The 20339-nt window shown below is 44.2% G+C and overlaps 2 protein-coding genes across 2 annotated transcripts in view; one reads left to right on the top strand and one right to left on the bottom strand.

Annotated features, from left to right (window-relative positions):
- Positions 1–20339, top strand: part of FSTL4 (follistatin like 4) — a 416868-nt gene that overhangs the window by 364113 nt on the left and 32416 nt on the right. The window lies entirely within an intron of this gene.
- LOC125126336 (nascent polypeptide-associated complex subunit alpha-like) lies at positions 9467–10085 on the bottom strand. Its single transcript, XM_047778623.1, is given in 2 exon segments — positions 9467–9638; positions 9640–10085. Coding segments are annotated over 2 exon segments (618 nt in total).

The raw sequence follows: 20339 nt of genomic DNA, 5'->3' as shown, positions 1-20339 counted from the left end.
TTTTCTTTTCTTTTTTTTTTTTTGGCTTTTTAGGGCCACACCTGCAGCATATGGAGGTTCCCAGGCTAGGGGTCCAATCAGAGCTACAGCTGCTAGCCTACCCCACAGCCACAGAAACGCAGAATCTGAGCCATGTCTGCGAACTACATTACAACTCAAGGCAACACCCGATCCTTAACCCACTGAGCGAACCTCATGGTTCCTAGTCGGATTCGTTTCTGCTGTGCCATGACAGAAACACTTTTTTTTTCTTCTTTTTTAAATTATAGTTAATTTATAATGTGCCAATTTCTGCTTATAGCAAAGTGACTCAGTCATACACACATACACACACACACACACACACATATTCTTTTTTTATATTGTTTTCCATCATGGTCTATCCCAGAAGATTGGATATAGTTCCCTGTGCTATATAGTAGGACCTTATTATCTATCCACTCCAAATGTAATAGTTTGCATCCACTAACCCCAAACTCCCAGTCCGTCCCACTCCCCCCTCCCTCTTTGCAACCACAAGCCTGCTCTCTACATCCATGATGTATTTGTGTTTTCTGGTTATGGTTCATTTGTGCCATAGTTTCGATTCCACATATAAGTAGTATCATATGGTTTTTGTCTCTTTCTGACTTACTTCACCTAGTATGAGATTCTCTAGTTGCGTCCATGTTGCTTTGCATGACATTATTGCATCCTTTTTATGGCTGAGTAGTATTCCATTGTGTATATATACATCTTCTTTATCCATTCCTCTGTTGATGGGTTGCTTTGGGTTGCTTCCATGTCTTGGCTATTGTGAATAGTGCTACTATGAGCCTAGGGGTGCATAAATCTTTTTAAATTATAGTTTATGCCCAAGAGTGGGATTGCTGGATCATATGGTAGTTCTATATTTAGTTGTCTGAAGTATCTCCATACTGTTTTCCATAGTGGTTGTGCCAATTTCATTCCCACCAACAATGCAGGATTCCCTTTTCTCCATACCCTTTCTAGCAATTGTTATTTATAGACTTATTAATGACGGCCATTCTGACAGGCATGAGATGGTACTTCATTGTAGTTTTGATTTGCTTTTTTCTAATAATTAGTGATAGTGAGCATCTTTTCATGTGTTTTGGCCATCCATATGTCTTCTTTGGAGAAATGTTTATTTAGGTCTTCTGCCCATTTTTTGACTGGGTTGTTTGTTTTTTGTTGTTGAGTTGTAAGAGTTATTTGCATATTTTGGAGATTAATTCCTTGTCAGTTGCATTGTTGGCAAATATTTTCTCCCATTCTGCAGGTTGTGTTTTCAGTTTTTTATGGTTTCCTTTGCTGTGTAAAAGCTTGCAAGTTTGATTACATCCCATTGGTTTATTTTTGTTTATATTCTATTGCTGTGGGAAACCGACTTAAGAAAGCATTTGTATGGTTGATGTCAGAGAATGTTTGCCTCTGACCTCCACTAGGAGTTTTACAGGGTCATGACTTATGTTTAAGTCTCAAAGCAATTTTGAGTTTATTTTTGCACATGGTGTGAGGGTGTGTTCTAGTTTTCATTGATTTACATGCAGCTTTCTGGTTTTCCAACCACCCCTTGCTGAAGTGACTTTTTCCCATTTTATATTCTTGCCTCCTTTTTCAAAGATTAATTGACTATAGGTGTTTGGGTTTATTTCTGGGCTTTCTATTCTGTTCCATTGATTGATATATATCTTTTTGTACTGATATGACACTGTTTTGATTACTATAGCTTTGTAATATTGTCTGAAGCCTGAGAGAGTTAGGCATCCTGCTTTTTGTTTTGTTTTGTTATTGTTGTTGTATTTCCCCCTCAGGATTGCTTTGGCAATTCTGAGTCTTTTATGGTTCCATATAAATTTTAGTATTGGAGGTTCCCATTGCGGCACAGCGGCAACGCATCTGACTAGTATCCATGAGGATGCAGGTCTGATCGCTGGCCTCATTCAGTAGGTCAGGAATCCAGCATTGCCATGAGCAGATACAGCTTGGATCCTGCATTTCTCCACCAGTGGTGTAGGCTGGCAGCTCTAGCTCCAATTCAGCCTCTAGCCTGGGAACTTCCATGTGCCACAGATACAGCCCTAAAAAGCAAAAATAAATTTTAAAAAATTTTTTTGGATTGTTCTAGTTCTGTGAGAAATGTCATGAGTAATTTGATAGGGATCACATTAAATATGTAGATTGCTTTGGGTTGTATGGCCATTTAATATTAATTCTTTCAATCCAGGAGCATGGGATATCTTTCCATTTCTTTGAATCCTCTTTAACTTCCTTCATTAATGTTTTATAGGTCTCAGCATATAAGCTTTACACCTCCTTGGTCAGGTTTATTCCCAGGTGTTTGTTTTGTTTTGTTTTTGGTGCAATTTTAAAAGGTATTTTTTTTATATTCCTTTTCTATGTCATCGTTAGTATATAGAAGTGAAATTGACTTCTGAATGTTAATCTTTTTAAATTTAATTTTATTTTTTTAATTATTTCCCCAATACAATTTTTTTTCTACTGTACAACATGCTGACCCAGTTACACATACATGTACACATTCTGTTTTCTCACATTATCATGCTCCATCATAAGTGACTAGACATAGTTCCCAGTGCTACACAGTAGGATCTCATAGCTAATCCATTCCAGAGGCAATAGTTTGCACCCATTAACCCCAGGCTCTCAATCCACCCCACTCCCTCCCCCCTCCCCTTGACAACTACAAGTCTCTTCTCTAAGTCTATGATTTTCTTTTCTGTGGAAAGGTTCATTTGTACCCTATATTAGATTCCAGATATAAGTGATATCATATGGTATTTGTCTTTCTCTTTCTGACTGAATTCACGCAGTATGAGAGTCTCTAGTTCCATCCATGTTGCTGCACATGGCATTAGTTTGTTCTTTTTTATGGCTGAGTGGTATTCCTTTGTGTATATATACCACATCTTCCTAATCCAATCATCTGTCGATGGACATTTGGGTTGTTTCCAGCTCTTGGCTATTGTGAATAGTGCTACAATGAACATGCAGGTGCATGCATCTTTTTCAAGGAAAGTTTTGTCTGGATATATGCCCAAGAGTGGCATTGCTGGGTCATACGGTAGTTCTATGTCTAGATTTCTAATGTCCCTCCACACTGTTCTCCATAGTGGCTGTACCAACTTACATTCCCACCAACAGCACAGGAGGGTTTCCTTTTATCCACCCCCTCTCCAGCATTTGTTCTTTGTGGACTTATTAATGACGGCCATTCTGACTGGTGTGAGGGGGTATCTCATGGTAGTTTTGCTTTGCATTTCTCTAATAATCAGTGATGTTGAGCATTTTTTCATGTGCTTGTTGGCCATCTGTACATCTTCCTTGGAGAAATGTCTGTTCAGGTCTCTTGCCCATTTTTCAAATGGGTTGTTGGCTTTTTTGCTGTTGGGTTGTATAAGTTGTTTATATATTCTAGAGATGAAGCCCTTGTCGGTTGCATCATTTGAAACTATTTTCTCCCATTCTGTAAGTTGCCTTTCTGTTTGAAGGTTAATCTTATATCATGTTACGTTGCTAAATTCATTGATCAGATCAAAGCAGTTTTTGTGTGGAGTCGAGTTTTCTATGTATGGTCTAATGTCATCTGCATTTAGTGACACTTTGACCCCTTCTCTTCCAATTTGGATACCTTTTATTTCTTTCTCTTGTCTGATTGCTATGGCCAGGACTTCTGCTACTACATTAAATAAAAGTGGTGAGAGTGGGCATCTTGTCTTTTCCAGATTTTAGTGGGAATATTTTCAGCCTTTCTCCATTGAGTATTACATCGGCTGTGGGTTTGTCGTAAATGGCTTTTATTATGATAAGATATGTTCTAAGAAAGGTTTTTAAAGACAGGGTGAGGGAGGGGTTGTGGGTATGTAAATCAGCTTGTGGACATCCTTCTGATCAGTTGGTGGTGAGGTACCAGGAGTCAACATCATCAACCTTCTGGTTCCAACCATCTGGGGTCTACCTGCTTGTGGGCAGCATACAATTAACTTCTCTCACCTGGTGGGGCTTTCAGTATCTACAAAACAGCTCAAAGAACATTAATATTATCTATAACCCTTGAGCGGGAACTAAAAGTCCTTGACTTTGTTGAATGTCTAAACTATTATTATTTTGTCTTGCTTGGCTCTTTTTCATTCTGCATTTTCTCACGTCTCTGACTAAATTTATTCTTTGGAACTCAGAGAAGGCCTAGGAATCTAAAGTTTTTCTATAGACAGGAGGCAGGCAGAGGAGGATATGGAGGGGGTGGAGGGTCTGTGCTGGGAGGGGCCCATGGAGTCCTGCTCACTTATGGTGTCATGGTGATGGCAAACTGCTGTGGTCTTGATCCAGTGAGGAGCAGATACTGTTAGGAACACCCCACTATGGATCAAAGCACCTGTCCAGTTAGAAGGTTTTGCTTCCTCCTACAGGGGTTGGTTCCCATGTCCCTCCTTGAAGGGCTCGAGGAGCCTAAGCTTGGACCTGGCTAAGCAGAACTACAGCAGGCTTAGCAGGTTTTCTTTGCTTCTCACAGGCCTCTGTGTTACCAGGACTTGTAGAAACTGAGAATTAACCCCTCTTGATGGCCACATCAACAATTAACAATAGCCAGTGTTTTCTGAGCACTTTTTCTGTTTCTAGGCTAACACATCACATAGACTCTCCCAATTGGTTTATTAACCCACTTTATGGATGAGTCCCTAGATGAGATTACTTACCTGGGGCCACACCACTGGTAGGTGTCATTCTAGACCCAGGGCTTGTGCTCTGCCTATCACTCTATTGTCCACTCCAGTCATTACCAAAAAAACAAGCCATCAGAGTGCCATGGCAGATCAGCACCCCAGGGAAATGAGGTGTGTCCAGCCAAGCACAGCTGGCATCATTGCTGTCACTGAGCAAGCCTGAGCAAAGTGTCTGTGCCTCAGGGAATAATGTGCAGCTCCTTTGTGCCCGTTGCAATCCAGGGCTTCTGCTCTGCGATAAAGTGTACATGGCGTTGAGAATGATTACATCATGAGATTCATGTCACTTACCGCTGGGATCCCATGGGACAAGCCATTTAAGGAAAAGGGAATGAGTTCAGCTTACCTCTGCATTTGTCCTATAGAATGTTTTAGAAATTTTTATATTCATATGTGCCTATGCCATATTTTATTAGTACTTCCCTTGAGCTGGCACATACTTAATCCTCTGGGTTTGTGGCTGTGCTTCTTGGCTTAAATCCAGGTTTACAATGAAGTTTCTGGATTTCATCAGAAATGACCCAGGGGTTCCTAGTTATAACACCCCCTGGGTGAGCCATCCCAGGCTGACATTCAGAGGCCAATGTGATGTACAGCCGGGGGGCAGTGTCTAGGCTGCTCCCTGAGCAGGGCCGCTCCAGGGGCAAAGCGTTTGCTCCGCAGCATGGAGAGGGCTTTCCATCTATAGCTGGCAAGTGGCGCCAAGCCTCGTACAGTGTTGGCAAATAGGTGGTTGCAAAACACCGCCACATGGTTTGGCTCAGGTCCCTCAGGTCCTCAGACCAGCCTCCAAAAAGGGAACTCACACAGCATTCCCAGACCTTCAGTCCATCCCTTTTCATCCTGCCCCCACCTCATAAGAACTGAGGGCACACGGAGAGGGCTTGAGCCTGGTGCCCTTCATTTCCTTCTGAGCAAATATGTGGGGAGGTCAGGAGGGGATCTACCTGCCCAGAAACCAGCATAACTCAGAAGTGAGAACCTGTCCTCACCTGGGGCTTCTGGAAGACACCTGATTGTCTTAAATACCTTTAATACCTTAATGGCAGGTCCACAGTGCTAGCAGAGCCCTTCTGCCTCATGTCCCCCCAGAATTCTGAGACAGAGCTCACACTGTGGATAAGCCAGTTCCTCCCTCCCGTTCCCAAGTCCCAGAGCACAGCGCAGCCCCACGGGCACCAGGCGATGTTGCTGGGCTCCAAACAGAAACTAGGCTGCTTCCTGTTGCTACTCCAGGTGGGAAGCAGCCTGTGCAGCCGGCTCTGCAGAGTTATGTTCACACCTCCCCACCCACTCCCACTCCACATACCCACCAGCCCAGCCTTTGCCAAAGAGGCTGCTTCGGGCCCAGGATTGTCTAACAGCAAAACCTCCCCACTGAGATCCAGAGAGAGCCCCCTTGGGATCTATTTCCTAACTGTTGAAAGATTTAAGACTTCGCTTCCAGCCAGAGTACTAGAGTCAGAGGCACACTCTAGGAGTTCTGTATTTTGTGGTGAGTTTTCTACCTCATTATATGGCTCGCTGCGCTTTGCTCCATGATGGCTCGGCCATTTGGGTGGGCCTGGCTCCAGGAGCCCATGAAGTCCTTAGGCTGGGCTGATTCCCAGGCCTTCGAGGGTGGCATCTGGTTCCATTAACCAGCTCCCTCCTGGGGGCACCACACTAAGTAGGCCCGGTGTTGCCGCCAACGGACACGAGTCCATTGCCTGCTGCCCAGGGAACAAGAGGTTTTCAGAAAATTCCAGACATGAAGCTTGCTTTGTGGACTGAAAGAGAAAACCAGCCTATCTTTGTGGGAAGGTGTCATTGAAGGTAGAAAAGTATGCAAGACCCACTTGGAAGAGGAAAATTGACTGAATACTGACGAGACATCATCCTTGTTTCATAGATGAGAAAACTAGGGCTCAGAGAGATGAAATGATTTGTCCAGAACACGCAGCCCTACCGTTAGTAATGGCAGAATGGATCTTGACACCAAAGCCCAGACTCTTGATGCCCTTCGTGCCCCATCCCCTACCCCACCCCAACCAGGACATCGCATGGGTGCTGTTGGAGAATCCAGATGTGGGATGCAGGTGTGGTCCGTCGGCAGGTCAGTGTCTCTGCTGTAGGGGGCACACTCTGGGGGACAAGGGACAGGAACTCTGCCTCATTGATCCTTGGCCCCTGGTGCTGAGCTCAGGCCTGGTCAGAACACACTGGCCTAACGAGTATATGAGGAAGGACCCACAGCATAGACATAAGGGCAGCCCCTGCCCACAGATCGCTGTGCCAATTTCCAATGCCACCCTGATTCCCAGGGGAGGCCCAGGAGTCTGCACTGCTGTGGAAAACTCACAGAGGCGGTGGGCGCGGGGAGCATACGGGCAGCAGCTTGGTGTCAGGAGCTTTGGGGCAGGAGGACCTGGGAAGGCTGAGGAGGTATTGACGGGGCTGACACAGAAGAAACGATGCCTCCTAAAGCATATGATGAGGAAGGAGTGAGAGGGTAGTAACAAATGCATCTATGGGATTTGTTCCATTCCGCCATTCATCCTAAGTGTGAGTCAAAAGTGAGAAAAATGTCCCTGAGCATCAGACACATATCCTATCTCATCAGGCCTATAAAGCAAGAGGTACTGTTATTATTCCCATTTGACAGGTGAATTTACTCACCTAAGAGTGTGCATCAAGGAAGTACCAGCACTAGGATTTGAACCTACATCTCTCTGGCTCAGGGTTCCTGTCTTGACCCTATGACAGAGCTTGGGTAGATTTCACTGGTGCGGTTGCCTGGCTATGCTGTGGGGTTTTGGTCCCCTCTTGGCCAGGGAGGCAGCCTGAGGCTTACTGAGCTGAGGCCGTGTGCAGGACAGACAGGGAGCGATGTTCCATGGTGGTCGTGCCCACCAGCTTCTCCTCGATCAGAAGGAGGACAGGAAGGGGCTCAGAAGACTCCGGGTAAATGGCAGATGTGCTGGGGAGGCAGTGTGTGGTCGGTGGGCCCAAGAGACAGGAGTACTCAGGCAAACAGGAGCTGAGTGGGGGCTCTTCCACCCAAGGCCCAGGGCAGACCCCAGCTGACAGCACCTCTGTCATAGGGTCAAGACAGCAACTCTGAGCCACAGAAACTTAAGTTCAAGTCCTAGTGCTGGTACTTCCTGGACACACAGTCATAGGCGAGCAAATTCACCTGTCAAATGGGAATAACTATAGTACCTCTTGCTTTATAGGCCTGATGAGATAGGATATGTGTCTGATGCTGGGGAAATGCCTGACCAGATAGAATCCGAAGTCCAAGATGGGACAGATATGGGGGAGATTTTGTTGTGTTTCAAGCCATATTTACCTGCTGTTGGTGGACACAGATGGCCTGAACTGGTGGCCCTTCAGAGAGTCTCCAACCCAATATACAGACAGGAAAATCAAGACCCAGAGGAAGTTGTCAAGCCAGGAATAAAATACAGACTTCTCCCTGGAGCTGCGCCACTCCCTGGTGGCAGAGGCAGGACCCCACATGTAGGCTGGGCCACCATCTTCTGGGGCTTCTCCATCGACCTTGGCGTGGTTTGCTGGGGGACTCTCCAGGCAGCTACTTCCTCTCTCAAATTATTAGTATAACTTTCCCATAGACCAGGCCTCCCAGAGATGAGGCCCAAACCCTGACATGATTTATAGCTTCATGCAAACCTCCCACGGTGCTTCCACAGGAAGGAGCACAAAGTTCAGACATAAATGATTAATCCATTCAATTAAAAAACACCCTCCACCTCCCAACACTTCAGACAAGCAACGCTTCATTCCCAAAACACAATAATAATCTCCAGATCTCCTTACTTCTCCAGCTTGGTACCTTCGTGTACCTGCCTCTTACCTAGGACATATGTATGCTGCCCTTCACCTTGGAGATGACCAATGTTTGCCAAAGAAAACAGGCCTTTGTGTTCTGTATTCAAATGTTTTCAGGGAAGCTTTTGCAAACTTAAAAGGAAATGAATGTGTTTACCCAGGATCTATTCATTTCGAATGATTTGTAGCACATGAATTAACACACAAGAAGAGAGGGGATCAGGGCCCAAGGAAAACAGTTGAGTCTCTGCCCTTTGCTGACCGGAAGCTGCATCCCCACCCCATCCCCACTCTAGGGGGATACACAGTTTCTCATTCTCTCACAAAAAAAATCTAGGACTTCTTCTGACAGGGCCCCAGCCAAGCTGGGGGCCAAGGGTACCAAGGTCTTGGACGCCTCCCTGCCCAGCATCTCCAGGAGCTCCGGGCAGAAGGCTGGATCCTGGCTGCAGTGCTCACTCAGAGCCCCAGGCCCTTCCCACACCAGCTGCAGTCGTAGCAATGCCTCCTCACATGTGCGGACAGCTGGTCCTGGAGGCAGTGGCCAAGCTCCCACCCAACTGATGGGGTGATTTTTTTTTTTTTGTAATAAATTATATTGGAGTATACCTGACTTACCAGTGTTGTGTTAGTTTCAGGTATACAGCAAAGGGAATCAGCCCAACCTATACATATATATCCATTCTTTTTCAGATTCTTTCCCCATATAGGCTATCACAGAGTATTAAATAGATTACCCTGGACTGTATCCTTGTTACCAATCGATTTTTTTTTTCAACAAGAAGCCATAACTTTATTAATGATAGAAAGAGTACAAATTTCAAAGCACACTGGAGTTACTCTTTTGAAACACCAAAAAAATTAAAAAGGGCCCTCTTTTCAGATGGTTATAGTGTTAATTCCGTGATAGCATTTACAATATCATAACTGTTGTTCTTCAAGGCTCCGACTGCCTTTGCGCTAGACACATTCGCTTGTGACATGACCAGTTCTATGTCCTTAATTTCCACACCTGTTGCATCAACCTCTTCCTCGTCACTCTCCTCTTTACAGTTGGACTATGTTTTCTCAAATGCTTGAGACAGCATCACCTTGAACTTTGAATTTCTCAGCAGCTGCCTTAACTGTGCTTGCTAAGTTCTCAATCTTGGCTTCCCCAAAAGCTATGTAGGTATCTGAAGCTGGGCAGTTATTCACATCTGGTTTTGTGATGACAAAGAGGATGGTCTTAGATTTCTGGATAGCAACTCTAGTACGCCCTGTGACCTGCCGAAGACCCAATTTGGACATAGCCTTCCGTACCTTCTTTCCACTCTGGCTCTGTTTTGCTTTACTGACTGCTGCTGCCAGTTGGGCTTGTTGTGTAGTTACCTGTGTAGAATCCTGTTCCTCAAGCTCTGGTACTGATTCATCACTGTCAGATTCTGTTCCAGACCCTGTCTCAGCCTGGGGCTGTGGCAACTCCTGCTCGATAGCAGGGGTGGTTTCTGTGGCCTCACCAGGCATTGTGTGCAGGAAACGCAGAACCAAGATGGTGGCAGAAAGAGCGAGCAAGAGCGTGACCCAAAGCTGTTGCAGAAGGAAGCCTGGCCCAATCCATTTTGTATATAGTAGTGTGTAAACACCAGTCACAACCTCCCAGTTCATCCCTCCCCCCACTGTTTCCCCTTTGGTAACCATAACTTTAGTTTTAAAAATCTTTGTTCTGTTTTGTGAACAAGTTCCCCTGTATCATTCTTTATTAGACTCCACATATTAGTGATCTCATATGATATTTATCTTCCTCTGTCTTACTTCACTTAGTATGCCAATCTCTAGGTCCATCCCATATTGCTGTAAATGGCATTATTTCATTCCTTTTTAATGGCCGAGTAATATTCCATTGCGTGTGTTTGTGTATGTGATTGTGTGTACATCAAATGTATATATGTATGTGTATATATATGTAGGTGTATATATCTCAGATCTTTTTATCCAGTCCTCTGTTGATGAACATTTAGGTTGCTTCCATGTTTTGGCTATTGTAAATAGCGCTGCAGTGAACATTGGGGTGCATGTCTCCTTTCCAATTACGGTTTTCTCCAGGTATATGTCTTAAGAGCGGAATTGCTGGATCATGTGGTAGTTCTATACTTAGTTTTTTAAGGAACCTCCACACTGGACTCCACAGTGGTTGCACCAACCTACATTCCCATCAACAGGGTAGGAGGGTTCCCTTTTCTCCACACCCTCTCCAGCATTTATTGACTTTTTGTTGATGGCCATTCTGACTGCTGTGAGGTGATATGTCTCATTATAGTTTTGATTTGCATTTCTCTGATAATGAGTGATGTTGAGCATCTTTTCATGTGTGTTTTGGCCATCCATATGTCTTCTTGGGAGAAATGTCAATTTGGATCTTCTGACCATTTTTTGTTTGGGCATGAGTTGTTTGTGTATTTTTGAGATTAATCTCTTGTTGGTCACTTCATTTACAAAGGTTTTCTTCCATTCTGTAGGTTGTCTTTTCCTTTTTATAACGGTTTCCTTTGCTGTGCAACAGCTGTTAAGTTTAATTAGGTCCCATTTGTTTATTTTTGTTTTTATTTTCATTACTCTGGGAGGTAGATCCAAAAAGATACTGCTGTGATTTATGTCAAAGAGTGTTCTGCCCATTATTTTCCTCTGAGTTTTATAGTATCCAGCCTTACACTTAGGTCTTTAATCTACTTTGAGTTTATTTTTGTACATGGTGTTAGAGACTGTTCTAATTTCATTCTTTTACGTGTAGCTGTCCGGTTTTCCCAACACCAGTTACTGAAGAGGCTGTCTTTTCTCCATTGTATTTATATTCTTGCTTCTTTTGTTGTAGAGTAATTGACATAGGTGTGTGGGTTTATTTCTGGGCTTTCTATCCTGTTCTTCTGATCTATATTTCTGTTTTGTGCCATATCATACACTTTTGATGACTGTAGCTTCACAGTAAAGTCTGAAGTCGGTAAGCCTGATTCCTGCAGCCCCTTATTTCTTTCTCAAGATTGCTTTGGCTATTTGCAGTCTTTTATGTTTCCACACAAATTTTTAAATTTTTTGTTCTAGTTCTGTGGGGAAAAATGCCTTTGGTTGTTTAATAGGGCTTCTTTGAATCTGTAGATTGCCTTGGGTAGTAGATTCATTTTGACAATGTCAGTTCATCCAATCCAAGAGCATGGTATATCTTTCCATATGTTTGTGTCATCTTCAGTTTCCTTCATGAGTGTCTTACAGTTTTCAGAGTACAGGTCTTTGACCTCTGTGGTAGCTTTATTCCTAGGTATTTTATTCTCTTGATGAGATGGTAAATGAGGTTGTTTCCTTAATTCTCTTTCTGATCCTTTGTTCTTAGGGTATAGGAATGCAAGAGACTTCTGTGTATTAATTTTGTATTCTGCAACTTTATCAAATTCGTTGATGAGGTCTAATAGTTTTCTGGTAGCATGTTGTATGTATAGTATTTTCTATGTATGATTTTCTATGTATAGTATCTTGTCGTCTGCAAACAATGACAGTTTTACTTCTTTTCCAATTGGGATGCCTTTTCCTCTCTCATTGCATATGGCTAGGACTTCCAAAACTATGTTGAATAAAAGTAGTGAGAGTAAATATCCTTTACTTGTTCCTGATCTTAGCAGTTTTCACCATTGAGAAAGATGTTAGCTCTGGCTTTGTCATATATGCCCTTTATTTGTTGAGGTAGGTTCCTTCTATGCCCACTTTCTGGAGGGTTTTTTCAAAAGTGGGCATTATGGAGTTCCTGTTGTGGCTCAGTGGTTAACGAATATGACTAGGAACCATGCAGGTTCAATCCCTGGCCGTGCTCAGTGGGTTAAGGATCTGGTGTTGCCGTGAGCTGTGGTGTAGGTTGCAGACGCGGCTCCAATCCCACATTGCTGTGGCTCTGGCGTAAGCTGGTGGCTACAGCTCCGATTAGACCTGGGAACTGCCATATGCCGCGGGAAAGGCCCTAGAAAAGGCAAAAAGACCAAAAAAAAGGTGGGCATTGTATTTTGTCAGAAGCTTTTCTGCATCTGTTGATATGATCTTATGGTTTTTATTCTTTGGTTTGTCAATGTGGCATATCACAATAATTGATTTGCAGATAATTGAAGAATGTTTGCATCCCTCAGAGAAATCCCACTTGATCACAGTGTATGATCTTTCTAATGTATTGTTGGATCTAGTTTGTTAATATTTTCTTGAGAATGTTTGTGTCTATATTCATCAATGATATTGGTCTTTAACTTTCTTTTTGTGGTGTCTTTTCCTGGATTCAATATCAGGGCGATGGTGGCCTCAAAGAATGGGCTTGGCAGTGTCCCTTCCTCTCCCTTCTCATTTCTGCTTTTATTGATTTGAATCCTCTTCCTTTTTTTCTCAATGAGTCTGGCTAAAGGTTTATCAATTTTGTTGCTCTTTTCAAAGAACCAGCTTTTAGTTTCATTGATCTTTTCTGTTGTTTTCTTTGTCTCTGTGACATTTATTTCTGCTCTGATCTTTATGGTTTCTTTCCTTCTGCTAACTTTGAGTTTTCTTTGTTGTTCTTTCTCTAGTTGCTTTAGGTGCAAGGTTAGGTTGTTTATTTGGGATTTTTCTTGTTTCCTGAGGTGAGATTGTATTGCTATAAACTTCCCTCTTAGAACTGCTTTTGCTGCATCCCATAGGTTTTGAGTTGTTGTGTCTTTATTGTCATTTATCTCTAGGTGTTTTTTTTCCTCTTTGATTTTTTCAATGATCCATTGGTTGTTTAATACCATATCATTTAGCTTCCATGTGTTTCTGTGGGTTTTTTCTTTTTTTTTTTTTTTTTGGCAGTTTGGCTTGGTATGATTTCAGTTTTCTTTACTGAGGCTTGATTTGTGGCCCAAGATGTGATCTCTCCTGGAGAATGTTCCTTGTGAGCTTGAAAAGAAAGAGTATTCTGCTTCTTTTGGGTGAAATGTTCTATAAATATTAATTAGGTCTCTCTGGTCTAACATGTCATTTAAGATCTGTGTTTCTTTATTGATTTTCTGTTTGATCTGTCCATTGCTGAAAGTGAGGTGTTGAAGTCCCCTAATATTATTGTATTACTGTCAGTTTCTCCTTTTATGGCTGTTAGAAGTTGCCTTATTTATTGAGATGCTCCTATGTTGGATGCATATCTATTTACAATTGTTATATATTCTTCTTGGAGTGACCCTTTAGTCATTAGGTAGTGTGCCTCTTTGTCTCTTGTAATAATCTTTACTTTAAAGTCTATTTTGTCTGATATGAGTATTGTTACTCTAGCTTTCTTTCGATTGCCATTTATGTAGAATATCTTCTTTCTTTCCCTCACTTTCAGTTTGTGTGTGTCCCTAGAACTGAAGTGACTTCTTATAGACAGCATATATATGGGTCTTGGTTTTTTTTATCCATTCAGCCAGTCTATGTCTTTTGGTTTGAGTGTTTAATCCATTAACATTCAAGATAATTATTGACATGTATGTTCTTAGTGACATTTTCTTAATTGTTTTGGATGTGTTACTGTGGGACTTTTTTCTTCCCTTCCTCTTTTGTTTTCTTTTGGTTTGATGGCTATCTTTAAGTATCGCATTTGAGTCAGTTTTTCTTTTTTGTGAATGTATCTATTGTAGTTTTTTGATTTGTTGTTCCCATGAGGTTTTGATGTAGATACAGTATTCTTTATCTATATGAAAGTGTTTTAAGTTGCTGGCCTCTTAATTTCAGATGCATTTTCAATATTCTGCATTCATCCTCTCCTCCTCTTACAATTGTTGGTTTTGATATCATATTTGTCTGTGGATGATTTCCTACTTTTCTTTTTCAACCTAGAGAATTCTTTTTGCATTTGCTATAAAGCTGGTTTGGTGGTGCTCAATTCTTTTGGCTTTTGCTTGTCTGTTAAGCTTTTGATTTCTCCATCAAATCTGAATGAGAGCCTGGCTGGGTAGAATACTCCTGGTTGAAGGTCTTTCCCTTTTATCACTTTAAATACAGCTTGCCACTCCTTTCTGTCCTGTAGAGTTTCTGCTGAAAAATTAGCTGATAAATTTATGGGGATTCCCTTGTGTTCAATTTGTTGTCTTTCCCTTGTTGCTTTAATATCCTTTCTTTGTATTTAATTTTCATCAATATGATTTATATGTGTCTTGGTGTGCTCCTTGGGTTTATCCTTATGGAACTCTCGGCACTTCCTCTATTTGAGTGTTTCCTTTCCCACATTAGAGATGTTTTCAGCTATAATCTCTTCAGATATTTCCTTAGGCCCTTTCTCTCTCTCATCCTTCTGGGACCCCTCTGATGCAAATGTTGGTACATTTAACATTGTCCCAGAGGTCTCTTAGACTGTCGTCTTTTCATTCTTTTTTCTTTATTCTTTTCTGTGGCAGTGATTTCCACTACTCTGTCTTCCACTTTAGTAATGTGTTCTTCTGCCTCAGTTATCCTGCTGTTGATTCCTTTCAGTGTAGTGTTCATTTCAGATAGAGTGTTATTCATTTTTGGTTGCTCTTTAAATCTTCCAGCTCTTTGTTAAACATTTCCTGCATCTATTCTTTTTCTGAGATCTTGGAGCATCATTACTATCATTACTTTCAATTGTTTTTCAGGTATATTGCTGTCTTCTCTCCATTTAGTTGTTTCTGTGGGTTTTTATCTTCTTACTTTGTCTGAAACATCCTTCTCTGTCATCTCATTTTGTCTAACTTTCTATGTTTGTGGTCTCCTTTCTGCATGCTGCAGTGTTTTAGTTCTTCTTGCTTCTAGTGTCTGCCCTCTGGTGAGTAAGTTTGGCCCAGGGGCTTGTGCAGGCTTCCTGATTAGAGGGACTGGTGCCCTTCCCATTGGTGGGTAGAGCTAGGTCCTTGTCCCTCTGGTAATCAGGGCCGTGTCAAAGGGTGTGTTTAGAGGTGACTATTGGCTCAGTCCACCTGTAGGCAACCTGTCACCTCTTTCCTCAGCATATGCTGGTCTTTTCTACTTGATAGGAGGTATGATTGCTGTTGTAGTAACCTGAGCCTGTGCTGGATTTTGAGTGGGGCTTCCTGTTTTCTCTGTGGTTGTCAGTGCCCTGTAAGGGGCAAGGTCTGCTCCCTAGTCATTGGAGTAGGAGTCCCCAGATCTGTTTCTGAACTGTGGTTCTGATCTGCAGTGAGAGGTAGGTGGGTTTTCAGCACTCCCACTGGGAGTGGAGCCGGTGAGTATTCCTCCACTGGAGCTGTTCACCTATGTGTGAGCTGTGTTGTGTCACCCTTTCCTCATCGTGTGGGCCCACTGAATACACTTGTTGACATGCCTTCAGCCCCACCTTAACTGTGGGTATATCAATAATTGGCCCTGGTATCTCTCAGGCTTTGTTTTTACTGTTACCAGTGCAGATCCACCAAGGTTGGGACTCAGGACTGCAGTATTTGTGCTCCTGGACCCACTGTGGGATCTAGGGAGGAAGCTCAGACTCTGGCCTGCTCCAGCCCAAGTATACGTGCCCACAGAGCCCAGAGCTGATAATGCCAGACCTATCTTAGGTGTAGGAGAACACATTGTCCATTCAGATGTTCCACCAATGGTGGATTTATAAGGTTGGCAGCAAAGGTGTAAATTCATGATCGGTCACCCTTGGCTGTGGTGATGGTGGGCCGTGTGTGCCCCCAGGGAGTCGGGGCAGTGATCTCAGGCCACTTGGCAGAGGCAATGTCTGGCCATGTGCGCACCCAGGAAGGAGAGGGGAGAGGTCAGTGCCTGCATGATTATAAACCCTCAGGGGCAGTGACAGCAATGGGCCTCATACATTCCCGGGAAGGAAGGGGCAGTGACCATCACCCACTCATGAGACCCTCAGTGGATGCAGTGGTCTCCTCCTGCCTCTGGAGCCCAAGATGACCACAGTGGCTAGTACCCACCCCTGGAGCTCATACACATGGTAACCTGTGGCCTGAGAGCCCACACATGAAGAAAGAAGCACCTCTGGTGGTACTGCCCCTCCCCTCTTGTGACTACAAAACAATGGCACCCTGCATCTCTGGTGGCCCCAGGCTTCTTCCAAGTCTCCATCAGTTAAGGTGCACCACACCCGAGCCACTTCAGGTTGTCTCCGCACAGCCACCCCCAGTCCTCTCCCTGGGTCTGACCTCTGAAGCCCAAGCCTCAGCACCCAACCCCCACCCACCTCAGCAGATGAGCTCCTCAGACTAGGGTATACTGGGCAGCAGCACCTACTGACTGTGCAGGTCTTTCGCTGGCTTGCCCTCTGCAAACTTGTTGCCGCAATCTTCTCTGAGGCCATGAAGCACCCCGCCCAGTCCTGGCTGGTCTACCCACTAGGGAGGGGCCTTCGCAGTTTGTGGAAACCTTTCCTCTTTCATAGCTCCCTCCTAGGGGCGCTGGTCCCATGCCAATTCCATTCTTTTTTTTTTTTTTTTTTTTTTTTTTGGCCTGTCCAGTTAAATGGAGATTTTTCTTGCCCTTTGGACATTCTGAGATTTTCTGACAGTAGATGTTCTGTAAGACTCATTCCACGTGTAGATGTGTTTTCGATGTAATTGTCAGAGAAAGTGTGGTCCACATCCCACTCCTCCACCATCTTGCCCCCTACCTCAGAATGATTTTATTTTTCCATTTTAACATCCTTGAGCCAATTTTCCACTTAGCAGGTGGTCACATCAGGGTAAGATGGGCTTCTCAACTGGGCTTCTTGATGCCCTGGGGCTTGCCTTTCATGTCACAGGCCCCCTTGTGCAGGGCATGGAGCTGGGGAGACCCAGGAGCCCTCTGGCCCTGCTCTAGCTCAGGGGACTGGACTGTCTGCTGGATCCTCTCCCATTGCTGGTGGCCAGGCTATACTCTTTCAGTCTCCTCTATGCAAGTGTCTCAGGAACAGTGAGAGGGGAGGCCCAGGCCACTGGTTCACAGGCATGGCAACAGCTTCCATTTCCATGAGTCCAGAGACCGTGTTTGCAGATGCATGTATGCACACTGTGATGTGGGCTCTGCCCCACTCCCTCCCCATGTTCTCCAGCCCTGTGAATTCTCTCCTTGCCATGCCTGCCCCACCCTCTTTTTTTTTTTTAGATCTGGAAATCTCCTTTGTGTATTTTTTTTATTTTATTTATTATAGTTGACTTACAGTGTTCTGTCAATTTCTGTTGTACAGCAAAGTGACCCAACCATACACACACACACACACACACACACATATACACATTCTTTTTCTCACATTAGCCTCCATCATATTCCATCACAAGTTGCTAGGCATAGTTCCCTGTGCTATACAGCAGGATCTCATTGTTTATCTACTCCAAATGCAATAGTTTGCATCTACTAACCCCAAACTCCCAGTCCCACTCCCTCCCCCTCAGCAACCACAAGTCTGTTCTCCAAGTCCATGAGTTTTCTTTCTGTAGATAGGTTCATTTGTGCCATATATTAGATTCCAGATATAAATGACACCATATGATATTTCTCTTTCTGACTTCAGTTAATGTAAGAATCTCTCTTTCCATCCATGTTGCTACAAATGGCATTATTTTGTCCTTTTTATGGCTGAGTAGTATTACATTGTGTATATGTACCACATCTTCATCCATCCATCTGTTGATGGACATTTATATTGTTTCCATGTCTTGGCTATTGCAAATAGTGCTGCAATGAACATATGGGTGCATGTCTTTTTCAATGAAAGTTTTGTCTGGATGTATCCCCAGGAGTGGGATTGCTGGGTGCCCTGCCCTCTTTACTCCCCTGCCCTGCACTGATTGTCCCATTGGCTGAGAATCCTCCCTCCTACCTCACAGCCTCCCTCCACCCTGCTTTGCTGCCAATACCACTTCATCCTTCAGAGCCATTATCATTCATTCAGCAAACATTTGCTGAGTTCTTCTTCATGCCACTCAAAACAGACTACATGCTGGAAACACAGCAGTGGACAGACCAAAATCCCCATCCTCCTGGAGCAATTCAAGGAGTGGAAAGGACTTAGGAAAAAGCTTAAAAACAGGAGGGGGTAACAAGAGTCAGAAGGTAGAAACTTAATGTAGAAAGGCAGGTGAAAGTCTTACTGAAAAGGTGATGTTTGTGAACAGTTGGTGAGAAAATCAAAGATACCTTCCAAAGGGTCTTGGTCTGAGCACCTGGCCATTCACTGAGAGGAGAGGGTAGAGGAACTAGCTTGCGGAAGAAAGAGCAGGAGCTCATGGGGACATGATGGAGGTGAGGTGTCAGCCAGCCTGTGTGGTATCTAAGTTTAGAGTTGAAGACAGAGGTTTACAGAAAACTCAAAACAGGGCATTTTTCTGGAGAGGTGAAGGAGAAGGGGCTGGCAGCAGCAACAAGGGCCCAGGCAGACCCCTGCCCCACCTCCCAGCCCATGGGGTGGGGGATCTGGGGGGCCACAACTATTTAAGAGGCTGCAGGAGAAAGAGTGTCATCAGGTTTCCATCTGAGCAAACTCACAGAAGGAATGAGGATAGAGACATTTTACTGGTGGCAGAACATGAGTTTCAGGAGGCATGACAGAAGGTGTTGGGGATAAGGGACACCCCAGAGGCCGAGGCCCTTGTGAAGACCGACAGGATCTGAGTCAAGGGTGTGCAGGAAAGGGTCCTGATGGTCCTCAATTGGAGATGAGGAGACGGGCAACAGGGGCCTCTGGGAGGTGGAGCCTGGGGGTGTCCGAGGGCCACCTGTAGCTCTGCTTATGGAGGGATCTACATTCAAGGAGGAGTGGGCATAGCCCCAGGATGACTGCGGCTCCTGGAGGCGTCACTGTGCATGAGCAGTCTTCTATCCCCTGCCACTGGAGGCCCGCTGTCTTTGCCCATGTAAGGTTTTTAGGTGAATGGATGATTCCATACCCTTGACTTTGAGCTGGGTTTCATTTTATTCTAGAAGATTGCCCCCCCACCCCCGCATTTCAGTGGAGCATTAGCCCTGAATGCGTCTCCAAGAGCTTCCAAGTCAGGACTGACTCAGGGTCTCACATGGAACCTAACAGGTAAAAGGAAATCCTCCCGCCCCAACCCAGGCCTCCAGAATCAGACACTGTGGGTGAGCCCAGTGTTGTTTTAATAAGCACCCCCGCCCCGGCAACTGGGAGATGCAGATACCCACTCAGATTTGACAACTCCTTGGGTCCACAGACTCCTGTCAAAGGGCCAAGGCAAAGGCCAGTCTACAAGGCCAGGGCTGGCTACTGGGCACCTCACTGAGGAGGCCAGTCCACGAGCCACCAGTTTATAGAGCTCCCAGTTCACTGGACAAACCTATTATCAATAAAGCAGGAGGAACCACAGGCGTTAGAAAAGTTGGTATTGCCTTCGCAAGGGGAAGAGAGTGGATCTGAGTGCTCCATTCTGATAAATCTTCTCAGACCCCTGTCCCCATGTCCCCAGCGCCCTCTTGTAGTAATGCTCATCACACCTGCAGTTGTGTTTGATCGCCTTTCCCCTGACAGAAGGCTTCTCGAGGCCAAGGACTAGGCAGATCTTTTTCACTGCTTTGTGCATGATGTCTGACACTTGGTTGGGGTTAAATAAATGTTGGCTGCACAATATTGAGTTGACAGAACCTTGTAAAATCAATCAAGACCATTAAGACGGAGGGTGGGGAATTCCCTCAGCCCTCCCCCCTCCCCGTTTGCCATCATAATACTTGAAATACTTGGTAATACCTGGTATGGAAAAATGACAATCATCACTCTCGCTTTCCAAATCTCCTTCTGCTATTCTCGCACAATTGACAAGTGAAATGAGATGAGGAGCTCTTCAT

This window comes from Phacochoerus africanus, chromosome 4 (assembly GCF_016906955.1).
Source record: "Phacochoerus africanus isolate WHEZ1 chromosome 4, ROS_Pafr_v1, whole genome shotgun sequence".
In the NCBI taxonomy this organism is placed as follows: Eukaryota; Metazoa; Chordata; class Mammalia; order Artiodactyla; family Suidae; genus Phacochoerus; species Phacochoerus africanus.
Note: the sequence above shows the minus strand (reverse complement) of the source record. Positions and strands in the feature narration are given on the sequence as shown.